Genomic DNA, 14,683 nt, shown 5'->3' on the forward strand with positions numbered 1-14,683 from the left:
TTTAATCATAATGGCAAATACTTCAAAAAGATCAAACTAAGAGAAGCTGTTATCAGCAAGGAGTTTAGGTTAAAACAATTCTGTAATTCATTTTTATTGTCTTTTTCTTCTTTGTTTACTATATATTTTATTTATTGTTACTGTTTTCTTTTGTTGTTTTTATGATATGAAAAACATGCTACTGTGTCTTTTTTTTTATATCATATATATATATGCGCAATTTTTTATTATATTTTCATAGAACATTATATTAATGGGTAAAAGAAGTTGTATTGTTGATTGGAATAGATTCAAAAGTAATCTATTTCTTTCTATAATTAATAGTGTAGTATAGTACAATATAATGTATTGTAGTACAGTGTAGTGTAATATAGTGTACAGTACACAGTATACAGTGCAGTACACAGAACAGAACAGTGTAGTATAATATAGTGTAGTGTGTTGTATAATCTAGCAAACTAATCAGATTGATTTCCTGTACATAACCATGTTCCACCTGCCTTTGTCTTTACTGTTAGGTTAAAAGAAACGCCTGGGGTACAACCAAGTACATGGAGCTGTACATAGTGGCTGACAACACACTGGTAAGCTAACAGTAACCCTCCATTCTACAGCAGAATATTTCTGTGCACATCAATGTGAGCGCCAGCCATCAAATGGAAACAGGTTCCACGTCTTAAACAATTATCTCATTCCAGCTAATGGAGCTCTTTCATGAGAGTTGAGGCGGAAGTATTTGTCTCCTTAATGACATGTATTTAGGTGGATTCTAAAGGTGGAAGGGCTTTTAAATAGACACTAAGCTGCAGTGATGATATGCTATATCTTCATAAAAGTCTGTTAGGATTTGTCTTCTACATTAATACCATGGTAACAGCACAATAAGAATCTGGTCCTCTCCTTCTGTAATTGGTATAATTATGCTGATGGACCGGGATAGAAGTGGTAAAGCATGACTGGTTAGGTTGCAGTTCAATCAATCAATCAATCAATCAAAATTTATTTATATAGCACTTTACAAAACCAGCAGGTATCCAAAGTGCTTAACATCAGAAACACATGTCATACAATAGAAAGAATGAACATAGAAAACAGTAAAATCAGAAAAGGTTACACAGAAACAAAAGAATGAAATTGTCACACCACTGCTATGTATTAAAGGCCAGACAGAACAGATAAGTTTTGAGTTTGGACCTAAAAAGAGCTACATCTGTGATAGTGCGAATATCAGGGGGTAATTTGTTCCAGAGTCTCGGGGCAGCAACTGCAAAAGCCTGATCACCCCAACGTTTATACCTTGACCTAGGCACTTCTAAAACTCACTGATTTGAAGAACGCAATGACCGGTTGTGCTCCCGCAAAGTTAAAATTTCAGACAAATACTCCGGGGCCAGACCATTTAAGGCTTTAAAAGCAAACAACAAAATCTTAAAATCTATTCTAAAACGCACAGGGAGCCAATGTAGAGTGTGGAGAACGGGAGTAATATGTGCACGTCTAGGTGTATTTGTTAAAAAGCGAGCAGCAGCATTTTGTACAAGTTGAAGACGTAAGATGGAGGTTTGATTCAGACCAATATAAAGAGCATTACAGTAATCCAATCTTGAACTGATAAGAGCATGAATCGCCTTTTCTAGATCATGCCTGTTCAGGAAAGGCTTAACTTTAGCCAGTAGACAAAGCTGGAAAAAGCTCATTCTAACAACATTACTGATCTGTTTGTCAAATTTCATGCTGCAATCAAAAGTAACCCCCAAGTTTTTGACAGATGACCTAATGTAGGATGCCAGAGCTCCCAGATTCAAAGCTGGACCATCTTGCATGGCTGAAGCACTGAAAATCCGTTTTATCTTCATTCAATTTAAGAAAGTTTTCTGAAAGCCACAACTTAATATCAGCGATACAACTAAGCAGGGAATGTAGTGCAACACTGTCATCTGCGTAACAATGAAATGACAGGTTATGTTTTCCTATAATAGCCCCTAAAGGCAACATGTATAAAGAAAACAAAATGGGGCCAAGAATTGAGCCCTGGGGTACCCCACAAGAGAGAGGAGCAGCTGACGAGGAGAGGTCCTCAATCATGACAGAAAAGCTCCTATTTGCCAAATAGGAGCTAAACCATTTAAGTGCCGAGCCTCTGATGCCTACACAATCTTCAAGGCGAGAGAGGAGGACTGCATGGTCCACTGTGTCAAAAGCTGCTGTGAGGTCTAAAAGCACTAAAACAGTAGGATTCCCGGCATCTACTGACAAGGCAATATCATTATGTACTCTCAACAGTGCAGACTCAGTACTGTGACGTGATCTAAAACCAGATTGAAATTTTTCAAACACAGAGTTCTGCTGTAAAAAGGCAAAAAGGCTTGTAACTGTATAAAAACAACTTTTTCCAAAACCTTGGTTTTTGCAGTTATGTTTTCATGGGTCATTAGTCTCTGCAGGAAGCTTAAGAAAGAATTTTCTTTAGCATTTTATTTATTTTTCTGACCGCTGACCTCATTCATGCCACTAATACTCCCCCATTTTCCCTGTCCTGCAGTTTAAACGGCAGAATAAGGACTATGGAAAGACCAAGGCGAGGATAATGGAAATTGCCAATTATGTGGATAAGGTAAGGCTGATGGGTTCTCATGCTGCAGAGTGCATTTCTGCAGAAAACAAACAGCTCCATTCACCAAACTAATAGATATTATTGTACAGTCGGTGCATATCTCCATGTCATCTATTATTGATCAACTTTGAAGTTTGTTGATCTTCCAAATAAATAATCAGTGATTGAAAAGTGTACACAAATATCTACTGTTGTATGAAGCCTCATCAGGATTTAATCAATAGCGTCCTTCCACAGCCCTGAAGGAAGATTGGGAAAAAATTGCCTTGTGTGACCAGACTGCGTTACGGGAGCTTATGACAAGATTGTGGACAAAGCTGTGTGTGTGTAGGTACTTATTTGTTGTTGTTTTGTTGTGTGTTTAGTTTTACAGGGCTCTGAACATTCGTGTGCCTCTGATTGGTTTGGAGGTTTGGACCGACAGGGATCAATGTATCGTCACTGAGGAGCCAAACGCCACCCTCTGGTCCTTCCTCCAGTGGAGACAGAAGCTGAAATCCCGCAAGAAACATGACAACGCCCAGCTGCTGACGTAAGAAATGGACACACACACACACACACACACACACACACACACACCGTTGCAATGTAGAAAAAGCAGTACATCAGCAACACAGCAGCTGGTGAGTTCTGCTCACTCAGAAGCATTTCTGCAGTGCTCTCATCCCAAAACACGATCAATGTGGTTACACACATACTGTAAGTTTGAAGAAAATAGACTTGTCAACTATGACTATGACTATGTCAACTTAAAAGGTTAAAATCAGGTATTGCAGGTTTATGGTCTAAGAAACATATTAAATGTATTTCCTTCCTCATAAAACATTTAAAAAGCAGATTTTTTAGAACATTGTGAAACCAGAATTAGTTTACATCCATGTTTACTAGCTAGCTGTCTTCTTCACTACTTTTTGTTGCCGCATTGCTGTATTTAATGGCATGTTACAGCCAGGGGTTAAAGTGGGCCAGAACGAGCCGTTTTGGCACCTCTGATTAATAAGAAAATTAATTTAATTGGCAGTTTCATACATCGTGTTTCCGTTTAAAAAAAATGCAATGCTTGTCAGCAACCAGCGTTGTGTGCTCTCATTAATTTGGCATGCAGTTACCACACCAGTCATAATTTTGTTTTGTTATGTTTTTGTTATTATACAATAATGAAAACATAGTTATGAATATTATATTCTATGTCTGCCAATTGATCCCTCTTAATCCTACATACTGCTCCTTTAAGTAGAAACTCGCCATGAAGTTTTCTACAAATTGTTCTTTAAGATGCGCAGCAGCTCTGTGGCTGCACAGATCTAGTGTTGACACTGACAGGGGACTGCAGCTGTTGCTACAGCTGCCTACACCAGCCACTTAACTGCTGATGCTTTACATTCTTATCTGTTTGAATTGTACACTTCAAGTCTATTTTCTTCTGGCTCACTTAAAGGAACACGCCGACTTATTGGGAATTTAGCTTATTCACTGTAACCCCCGGAGTTAGATAAGTCGATACATACCCTTCTCATCTCCGTGCGTACTGTAACGCTGTCTGACGGAGGTGAATGGTTCCAGCAATCCTACTGCTCCCCATAAGTGACAAAATAACGCCAACATGTTCCTATTTACGTGTTGTGATTTGTAGAGTCACAGCATGTACAAAAAACAACTTAACATGAGACACAGCCACCTTCTATCCCTAAACAAACCAGGAACTATATTCTTAGGCGAAAGAATACAGTACTTTGGCGGAGTGATATGCTCGCAGCAAGCCTGTCTGGGAATATAGTTCCCGGCTTGTTTACGGTTAGAACATGGCTGTGTCTCATGTTACGTTGTTTTTTGTACATGCTGTGACTATACAAATCACAACATGTAAATAGGAACATGTTGGCATTATTTTGTCACAATTTGGAGCAGTAGGATTACTGGAACCATTCACCTGCAGGATCTGTGCTGGGCTAAGCTAATGCTGGAGCACTCAAACAGCGTTACAGCACGCACGGAGATGAGAAGGGTATGTATCGACTTATCTAACTCTGGGGGTTACGGTGAATAAGCTAAAGTCCCAATAAGTCGGCGTGTTCCTTTAACTATTTGGCCAATGACAAGGTGTGTCTAATCCTGACTTATACTTAAATGAGTCACAAAATGTGATCTTTGAAAAAAAGATCACAAAACAAAAATGTCTCTCTCAACCTCTGGCGTACTACAACAATCAAAAAACAAAATGCATATTATATGGCAGTATCACAGTAGCAGCTCCCCTATGTCTTCTTCTTTTACAAACAGGTCAAATGGTTTCCAGATTTTCTCATACACCCCCAATTTGCCTCTCAATATATATGTCAGTCTCTCCATGGACATACATTGTGCCATATTCTTGATCCAATCTCCAATTGTAGGTGCCTCCATTTTCTTCCAGATGAGAGTTTTAGTTCTTTTTGCCTCTAGTAAAGCAAAATCAATACATTTATATTCTTGGGGTTTCAGATTCAGATTTGTTGGATACAGGTGCAGCAAAATCATCTTAGGGTCAAGTGGAATGTTCACAGACAAGACACTTTGTCTATAAATAGATTCATTCATCTGCAATTTGTATTTGGCGGTATGGCTCTGTTCTGGGGCCTCCCCACACTTCCATGTGCATACATGGAACGTATGAGGCAGGGAAAGCACACCTCCCTGCCCCTCCATGTGCATACATGGAAAGCGGGGAGAGCAGAAGTACAGGATCCCCCCAGGGTACAGAACAGAGCAGCATCAATGACAACAGACATGACATTGATTAAGTCAGACAACATGAATATATGTATATTTAAAAGGATGGGATGGAGGTGGGTTGCAAGTGCTAGCAGAGATGCAGCAAGGTAGAGTGCTCTGATTGGGAAATCCAATCATATGCTCAGGAAGGAATCAGCTGAGCCATCAGCTGGTGTGCTGGTGGCTGTGTCTCATGTTAAGTTGTTTTTTGTACATGCTGTGACTCTACAAATCACAACACGTAAATAGGAACATGTTGGCGTTATTTTGTCACTTATGCGGAGCAGTAGGATTGCTGGAACCATTCACCTCCGTCAGACAGCGTTACAGTTAGGAACTGTCAGCTATGAGCTGAGATAATAGCCAAGCTTGACTCCATGACCTGCCAGAACTTACGCTATGCTTCATTTTTATTGATCACCTCCCTCCATGATGTTTTATTTTGTCAAACTTCCAGACACAACATGTGTCTTTAGCCTCACTGCATTTAAAGGAACACGCCGACTTATTGGGAATTTAGCTTATTCACCGTAACCCCCAGAGTAAGACAAGTCGATACATACCCTTCTCATCTCCGTGCGTGCTGTAACGCTGTCTGACGGTTCCAGCATTAGCTTAGCCCAGCACAGATCCTGCAGGTAACTGGTTCCAACTAGCCTACTGCTCCCAATTGTGACAAAAGTGACAAAATAACGTCAACATGTTCCTATTTACATGTTGTGATTTGTATAGTCACAGCGTGTACAAAAAACAAGTTAACATGAGACACAGCCGTCTTCTAACAGTAAAGAAACCGGGAACTATATTCTCAGACAGGCTTGCTGCGAGCATATCACTCCGCCCAAGTACTATATTCTTCCGCCTGAGAATATAGTTCCCGGTTTGTTTACAGTTAGAAGAAGGCTGTGTCTCATGTTACGTTATTTTTTGTACACGCTGTGACTCTATAAATCACAACATGTAAATAGGCCATGTTGGCGCTATTTTGTCACTTATTCGGAGCAGTAGGATTGCTGGAACCATTCACCTGCATGTTCTGTGCTGGCCTGATGCCGCTGGAGCCGTCAGACAGCCTTACAGCACGCACGGAGATGAGAAGGATATGTATCGACTTGTCTAACTCTGGGGGTTACGGTGAATAAGCTAAATTCCCAATAAGTCGGCGTTCCTTTAAAACAAAGGTCAGGTATATAACTGTCGTATTTATTCAATTTAAAAGGAGTTAATTATATTGGAGTAGCTTTAAATTAGGGTTTGCTGTTTTTTTCTGAGATGCATCACAAGTTTTCTTCCAATTGTTTTCTTTTAAGTCCGCCCTCCATGTCTCAAGTCCAGCTATCAATGTTTCTTTAGAGCCAGATACAAGCCGGTAATATATTGATTAAATCAAACCCCTTCATTGCAATTGTTGATGAGAGTGCAGGAATCCCTACTGATTGGTTTTGCATAGAAAAAATAAAGTTCCTCACTTGGAGATATTTAAAAAAAAGAAAGAATTTCATACATTACCAGTAAGGGACATACAGGACGTACTGCTCCGCCTTTCGCATTTTCGCTGTCACATGATAAACTCACAGGTGCTGCTAATGCTGCTAATGGGTATCGTAGCTTCCCGGCTGCGGCAAGTTTGAAGAAGGAAACATGGAGGACCACACGTATTCAAAATCCAAATTTCAGGAACAGGAGTCTTCTTCTTCGCCCAGAAAAAGAAAAAGGATATTGAAAAGAGCAAGAGACCGGCTTTTTGAAGTGTGAAGGCTACCGTAGCTGTACTACGTACTTTGAACTGCATGGTGCGAGAGAGTTGATTGTGATATATGATCTCAACGCTAGATGGGAGAAATTCCTACACATTGGACCTTTTAAAGAGGTCACATACTTTGCTTATTCCTTACTTTGCCCAAATCTGAAATCCTCCATCCTTGGAGTCCATCCAAGATGGAGCATCTCCAGAAGAAAAATAAAACATTTAGTTCTCAAATGATTGATATATTTATCGATGTCAAAGACAGAAAAAAGAAGTTAGTTTAAAGAAGTTATGTTGGTAACTCGGTATGCTGTAGATGGTGACTTACATTGTGGAGAGCCAATGAGAAACTCCAAAATTCACTGTAAAAACAAATGGTCGCATCCAAACAGTGCAGCGGTCTACAGAATACGGTTGATAAAATCACATGAAAGAAAAAAACATCTATGTGTATTAATTGAATAATTCTCCACTAACACCAGCTGTTTAGTAACGAGTTACATTTAGTCCATTACTCGCTAATTTATCCAAGGAAGGGTTCAAATCAAAGGCAGCTGGACTTGGTTAAAGGTGCTCCAAAGACATTTTGTCTCTCATGCGAAAGACTTCTGACTGAAAAATAGGGGGAACCCAGCTATTTAACCTCTCAGGGGTCCTTTCATCTTTTCCCAGGAAACTAAACAAATACTCACATTTGGCCTCATGTGAAAGTGTCAACAAAAGTCGTTCAGACTTGGCCTCGGGTGTCTCCAACGACCCTAACCACTGTCGTTACAACAGCCAAGAGCACTAACAAACGAAGTGATATTGAACATCTTGACAACGATCCCACTGTTTCCCCTACCGTCCAGTCAGAAGTGAAGAAGTCTCTCAGATTTTTAAAGATTACTTAGGTATGACTATGTTTTAGGTAGTAAAACATAGTCATCAAAATGATGACTATGTTTTACTTATACCTAAATAATTGTTTTTACAAAGTAACAGTTCTTCCTCGAGTACAGTTTTCGCTACTCTACCCACCTCTGACTTAACATTATTCTATTTTTCCAATGAAAGTTGCTGCTTTAGTTTTTGTTTGGTGACAGAACCTGCAGACTTTCTGCCCTTCTAATGTTTCTACACAGATTAGTGCATGGTTTCATAATCATCACAGTACCTCAGCTAATAGGAAAGATTATTAACTCCACATCCACCTCCTATCCCCCAATAAGCCTCTGTGTGGCTCCAATGACAGAAACCCGCCCAGCTTTGGGTCAGATAATTACATATTTCGTTAGTGTGTAAATTGACAAATGATTAGTTAAACAGAGATTTTATTAAGCAAAAGATCTCGCTTCAATCGACTATAATTGGGCTGAACAACTCAGCATGCCGGCAGTAGCAGCATCGCAGTTTGACTGCCGGTGTATACACACACACACTTACATTCACCATTCATTCATAAGCAGTAAATTGGTGCGCCCTCTTGCTCCATAGTTAGTTGTGCTGTGGGATTGAGGTTCTCCACACACCCTCTCCCACATCTGACAGGCTTGTCATGTATGCCACTTTGCACTGCTGTTGCATCAGCAATCAATGTGCAACCACTGTGGAGTCTGTAAGTGAACAGGCTGAAGATTAAGGTTAAGTGATTTTTCGTTGTCTGTGTGTGTGTGTGTGTGTGTGTGTGTGTGTGTGTGTGTGTGTGTGTGTGTGTGGCTCCGATAGCGGTGTGATTTTCAAGGGGACAACTATTGGGATGGCACCACTGGAGGGAATGTGCAGCCTGGAAAACTCTGGAGGCATCAACGTGGTACGTGGGAAGACATTTCTCCTCTTTTATTCCAATCTATCATTTCCTCTCCCTGCTGTGTTTTCTTTTCACTCACAAATACTCCCTTTTCCCCTCAGTATTTTCTCCCAGCTTGAATTCATCTTCTATTGATTGTCTTTGCTTTTGTGTGTGCAGGACGTCCTCTAAAATATAGACTTTTGGTCATCACTTCTTCATGTTGCATGAGCGAGATTAAAGCTGCACTCCCATTTTTGTATCATAATTATTTTATTTTATTTTTTATAATAATATATTATAGGTTTTGGTTTTACAGCCATAGATTTAACTTTTTTGGCTTAGTCTCACAGCTCTCATTAATCTGGTTTCCAGTAAGCAGGAAGTAGTTTTTAGTTCAAAAGCTCCACTACCTAAATTCAATTATATTCCATATATGAAAAACCATGAACCAAAGTTTGAGTAAATCTCTAGTAATCAGCTAATTAGTATTCATGAGCAAATAGAAAACCCCCGAAACAACAACAAATTATGCCCCAAACTAATTAGCCCATATAGGAGTACTCAGATTATCACTTTGAACATTGGCAAGAAAACACTTGTCGGACACACCCAACTACTAAATAAGTTTTTAAAGGGGTGATAGAATGCAAAACTGATTTCACCCTGTCATAGTTGAATAACGACAGTTCGGTGGGTAAATAGGACATACATAGAAACTCAAAGTCCCACTGACACCCCTTTACTATGAAAATCTCAAATTGGAAACTGCCGCTAAAAACGGCAAATCTCAACAAAGCTGGAAGTTGACGTCAACCTCCCAAAAACCGTAACCTTCGTCAGCCCATGGGTGTATTAAGAGAACGGTCACGCCCCAACATTTACATAGGCTACACAACTGACCTGAGATCAGGTAGTCTTCTCAATCTAGCTAGGTCACGCAGATCTCTGCTATTCCATTACAAAATTCACTTCTGAAACTTTTTTATGCGAGAAATCAACTATGTAAAGCTCAAATATGGGCCACTTTACGAAAATGGATGACCAATTGCAAATTTTGTCCGACTGTGTGTCGGAGTTCAGCGCCGGTGCTGCCTGTGTTGCTGCCTTGCCGCCCGGCCTGCCTTCCTTCACAGACCCCGGCCTGCTATGAGGTACTTGGAGCTCCGTCACGACTGGCAGCCCACAGCACTCCATACCCGCGCAAGTTACTGTCTCTTGGGGTAATAGACAACCAAATGCCCCTGCCCTGACAGAGCTCCAGGGCCTGAAACTCCACTCTTCCTGCTAGCTAAATGCCCAGTGTATGTGAGTGAGAGCGCGGTCAGCGAGCTTGTTACACCAGCAATCTCTTACCACAGGTTTCAGTTAATCTTTTAATGTGTGTAATGTAATGTAATGTAAATGTGTTGAGTTATTTAAACAAACGATTGGGGAAATAAACGCCGCTTGTCCACGAGTCTCATTGATAGAGCCTGCGGCTGGATGTAGCTCTATCAATGAGAACTAGCTAGCCTCCTCTTAGAATTCCTCTGAAATTCAGAAATATTCATTAACTTGAAATTGGACACCGTTGTTAGCTTTATAAGACATTTAGCTAGATGTTCTATATGTGGCGTGACGAAATTCAAACTGAAAATATACTCGGAATTACGCCGAAAATGAAGCTAACTATCCGTGATTTGTAGCTACACGGGTAGCTAGGATTGAAGGGACAGTTGCAGATAACAAAAGCCCTAATCTTCACAAATATTCATTAATTTGAAATCGGACACCGTTGTTAGCTTTATAAGACATTTAGCTAGATGTTGTATATGTGGCGTGACGAAATTCAAACTGTAAATATACTCGGAATTACACCGAAAATGAAGCTAACTATCCGTGATTTGTAGCTACAAACGGGTTACATCCAGCTGCAGGCTCTATCAAAGGGACTCGCGGACAAGCGCCGTTTATTATAATAACTCAACACATTATAATTACACACATTAAAAGATTAACTGGAACTGTGGTAAGAGATTGCTGGTGTAACAAGCTCGCTGACCGCGCTCTCACTCACATACACGGGCCATTTAGCTAGCAGGAAGAGGGGAGTTGCAGGCAAAAAAACAGTGACTATGGAGTGCTGTGGTCTGCCGTGACGGAGCTCCGGTCTGTGAAGGAAGGCAGGCCGGGCGGGAACAAAGGCAGCACTGGCCGCTGAACTCCGACACATAGTCTTACCAAATTTGCAATTGGCCATCAATTTTCGTAAAACGGCCCATATATGAGCTTTATATAGTTGATTTCTCGCTAAAAAAAAAGTCTCAGAAGTGATTTTAATAACGAAATAGCCCGATAAACAATGTATAACTTTGCAGTGTCTGAAATATGAGACCTGCTGTCGAGTCTCCCATGTGTTTCTATGTAGTTTGCTCAAACCAATCAGCACGTAGCTCATTCTGAATATTCATGAGCATACCATATTTGGAAGAAAAGCTCTTGTTCCAAATAGAGCCATATTCACAGGGTAGTTAAGGGCCTAATAAAATAGCATTTGGGCAATTTTCAGCCCAACCAATGTTACATACCCTATTATGAGACCTTAAGGAACAGTGTAAAATACCCTGTATAATCATTCTATCACCCCTTTAAAAAAGAATTCCTAATAAAATGACATTATTGTAGTATACTATGACTAGAATTATGACTTCACCTCAAAATATTATCACCTTTTACATAATTTTAATTTTAATTATGAAAAGAAAAATTCTAAAACATAATAGAAGTTTAGTCTTAAAAAAATAATGATCTAATGGGTAGCAGTTAAAAAAAAAAAACATAGCTGACCTAACATGGGCAATGTGTGCTATCACATATCACACGCATCTACTGTCCTTATCCATGTCCACCTCCTCTACTGTCTACTGTTTCTTATGAGTTATTAGGTTTTGCAAAGTAGCACCCCCACTGACCTGATTATTACAAAGTGAGACTACATCCCCTGAGCAGATCCCACAGACGGCTTCTGTCGGCGCACATGCTCAGCTGTTTACAGCTTGTCAACGTTCGCTGAGGTGCCCAGCTAGCTGCTAGCATAACAGTTCGTCACTTTTTCCAGACTTTCTTGCCACTTTTTCAAGCGATCCAGTTGTATAGCAGTCAATAGTAAAATATAGTCTTTCTAATGGGCCAATCCGACTTCGGACACCAATTGTCGTGCACTTGACTGAAGTACATCAACACATATTTGTGATGGAGGCGTGTGGCTAAAGAGAAGAGATGTCACGACAACGATCATTCAGTTCAGAGAGTTTACTGAAGGAACTTCAGGATACAGCACTCACCAAACAACACAGGAAGAATGACGAGCAATACAGGTAGGCTAAGTCTTTAGACGGTAATGTTATAGCTTATAACCAGTTAGGGTTGTCGATCCATTGTCCCTGACACAGACGGAGGAGGTTGAATTCTACCCGTGCTACAGTATAACTCCACCGACAGTGGTCTCCGCGGTGGGAGGTAACGTTATACAATATACAGTAGTATCGAACACAAAACATTCAACAAGTACCATGATCTAGTACTTTTACAACAATAAACCGGACACACACAAGGTCCAAAATCACATTCAATGTAGTAACAAGTTGCAGCGATAGCCGTTACTGACAATAACACACCTCTATTTCTCTGCCCAGAAACTTAAGCCTCCTAACTGTGTGTTCCCGCTTGTTGGGTCCCATAGATGCTCCACGGTAAAACAAAACAGATCCATATCACTTGTCAGCGATAACAGAAAAGCTGGTTTCTCTTCAAATGTAATGAAGAATGCAGCTCAGTCAACTTAAGAAGAAAAGCGATGTCCATGTTTTCCGATCTCTTTCTGAAGAAACGTTGTTTTCTCTTCTGCAGAGATGAAGCACTGATGCACAACAGGATCCAAAGTGTTACAAGAACACCAAAATAGTTAATTCATCCAGTAAATTAAACTATTTAATTAAAGTACAAACGTTTGACTGTGCTTCCAACTCGGATGCAATGGAAAGCAATGGTTTGTCTTCTGTAGCAACTTGAAGTTGCATTGAATGACAATGAAGTGGGACAGGGACTTTTATTCCTTAGGTCACCTGGTCGGAGCCCCCTGGCATCCGTCCAGGGACCCTAGCCAAAAGGATATCAGTGTTCTTGCAGGTAACATGTAGGTGTGAACTACAAATTTGGTAGTTTTTATACCTTCGGCCATGTTTAAACTTACTTCTCGTAGAAGTGTGACTTTTAGGCTGTAGAGTTTGCATTGAGGCCTCATTCTCTTTGTTTCTGAGTACATGGCATTGCCTTTGTCCTCCCAGCGGCCTTACTGTTCAATTGATTCGAATCCAACAAACTGCACAACAAATACAAATAAAGTTTATAACTTATCTTTTGTAAATCTGCCAATTCTGGCTGAAGCTGCTCAACTATTTTCCACAGTACTTATTAGTTGTTATTTATTTTTACTGATGAAATCAATCCCTCTAAAACTTTCACTGCAAAAAAACTGCTGCTACAAAAGCAAAGCAAAATATTGTGTCATCTAGAGAAATTTGCAATTATTGGATAAAAAGATTCCAATTTGATTTGAGTAAAACCATAACCTTAACATACCACCATAACATTAAACCACCACAAAACACAATTTTGCCTCACAACTATTAAGAGAAATGAACAATGGAACTTCAGGAATTCTAATTAAAGATTCCTGAAACTAACACAACCCACATGCTCTTAAAATAAGGCTCACTCAACTTTTTTCAAGATTTTTTTAAGTAGCAGGAAGCACTTTTTTTAACACTAGCAGAACATGCTAGCATAATGAATTAATGGTCGGTGTTTAGTATCTAGTGAGCCTGGTCAGTGTATTTTTTTGTCTCCCACCCCCTTTCGGACTTTATGCTAAGCTAGGCTAACCACGTCCTGATTCCAGCTCTGTACTTAACATACAGACATGAGACTGATAACGACAATGTTATCTCAATCTCTCAAAAGAAAGCATATTTCCCAAAAAGTCAAATTATTCCTTAACATACCTTACCAATTCAAAAAAAAATTATTGTAATGTAAGTATTAATATGGCTGAGTAGTCCACTTGTTGTTTGTCAGCTCTTGCAGAAAAACAGAATAAATAAGATAAATTAGTACCATAGAGGTTTTTTCACATTCATATCTAATGCAGGTGCTGAACAAGCTTTATTTTGGATAATAACAATTTAATCATCCTCACAGATATGATTTTCTTGGATTTCCCCTTTCAGTGGCATTTATTGTCATTATTCTGTTTTTACTGCCAAACTTGTTTACAGGCTTCTCAATACAGTAGAGTTTGAATGGCATTGTTTTTACCTGGACAAAAAAAAAGTAAACTGCTTTATACACACATAGGAACAACATAGTCAGGAAAAGCAATATTTCTTTGGAAAAACTATATAAGACAAATTTTCAGTACTTGAAGGATGGGGCACTGTTGTCTGCTGCAGACCATCTTGGTTGGTGTAGGATTTAGACATTAAAATCATTCATGGAGGCCTGTAGCTTTAAAATACCCACTATGTAGTTTATCCAGCATGTGTAACTGTATGGCTTCATATATGTGTGCAGTAGACCGAATTGAACGCAGCCAGAGAGATCGATAGCTTTTCTGAGCTTGATTAGCTTCTAATGGGCTGTTAGCTCTCTGGTGGTCAGATGTGCTCTGTGGAATCCCAATGTCCTATTGCTCACTGGGTTGTGGAAGCTCCGCTCGCCCCTACAGAATCAGCACAGACTTCACAAACATTACCTTTGTGCT

At 39.8% G+C, this 14,683-nt stretch overlaps 1 protein-coding gene across 2 annotated transcripts in view; it reads left to right on the forward strand.

Annotated features, from left to right (window-relative positions):
- The window catches only part of adam19a (ADAM metallopeptidase domain 19a), a 240,780-nt gene that overhangs the window by 176,843 nt on the left and 49,254 nt on the right, over nucleotides 1–14,683 (forward strand). For both annotated transcript variants that reach the window (XM_028564941.1, XM_028564942.1), the window contains exons 7-10: nucleotides 519–584; nucleotides 2,543–2,614; nucleotides 2,980–3,146; nucleotides 8,820–8,904. In XM_028564941.1, the coding sequence (XP_028420742.1) occupies nucleotides 519–584; nucleotides 2,543–2,614; nucleotides 2,980–3,146; nucleotides 8,820–8,904 (390 nt within the window). The remainder of the gene's footprint in view (nucleotides 1–518; nucleotides 585–2,542; nucleotides 2,615–2,979; nucleotides 3,147–8,819; nucleotides 8,905–14,683) is intronic.

The sequence above is a fragment of the Perca flavescens genome, chromosome 19 (assembly GCF_004354835.1).
Source record: "Perca flavescens isolate YP-PL-M2 chromosome 19, PFLA_1.0, whole genome shotgun sequence".
In the NCBI taxonomy this organism is placed as follows: domain Eukaryota; kingdom Metazoa; phylum Chordata; class Actinopteri; order Perciformes; family Percidae; genus Perca; species Perca flavescens.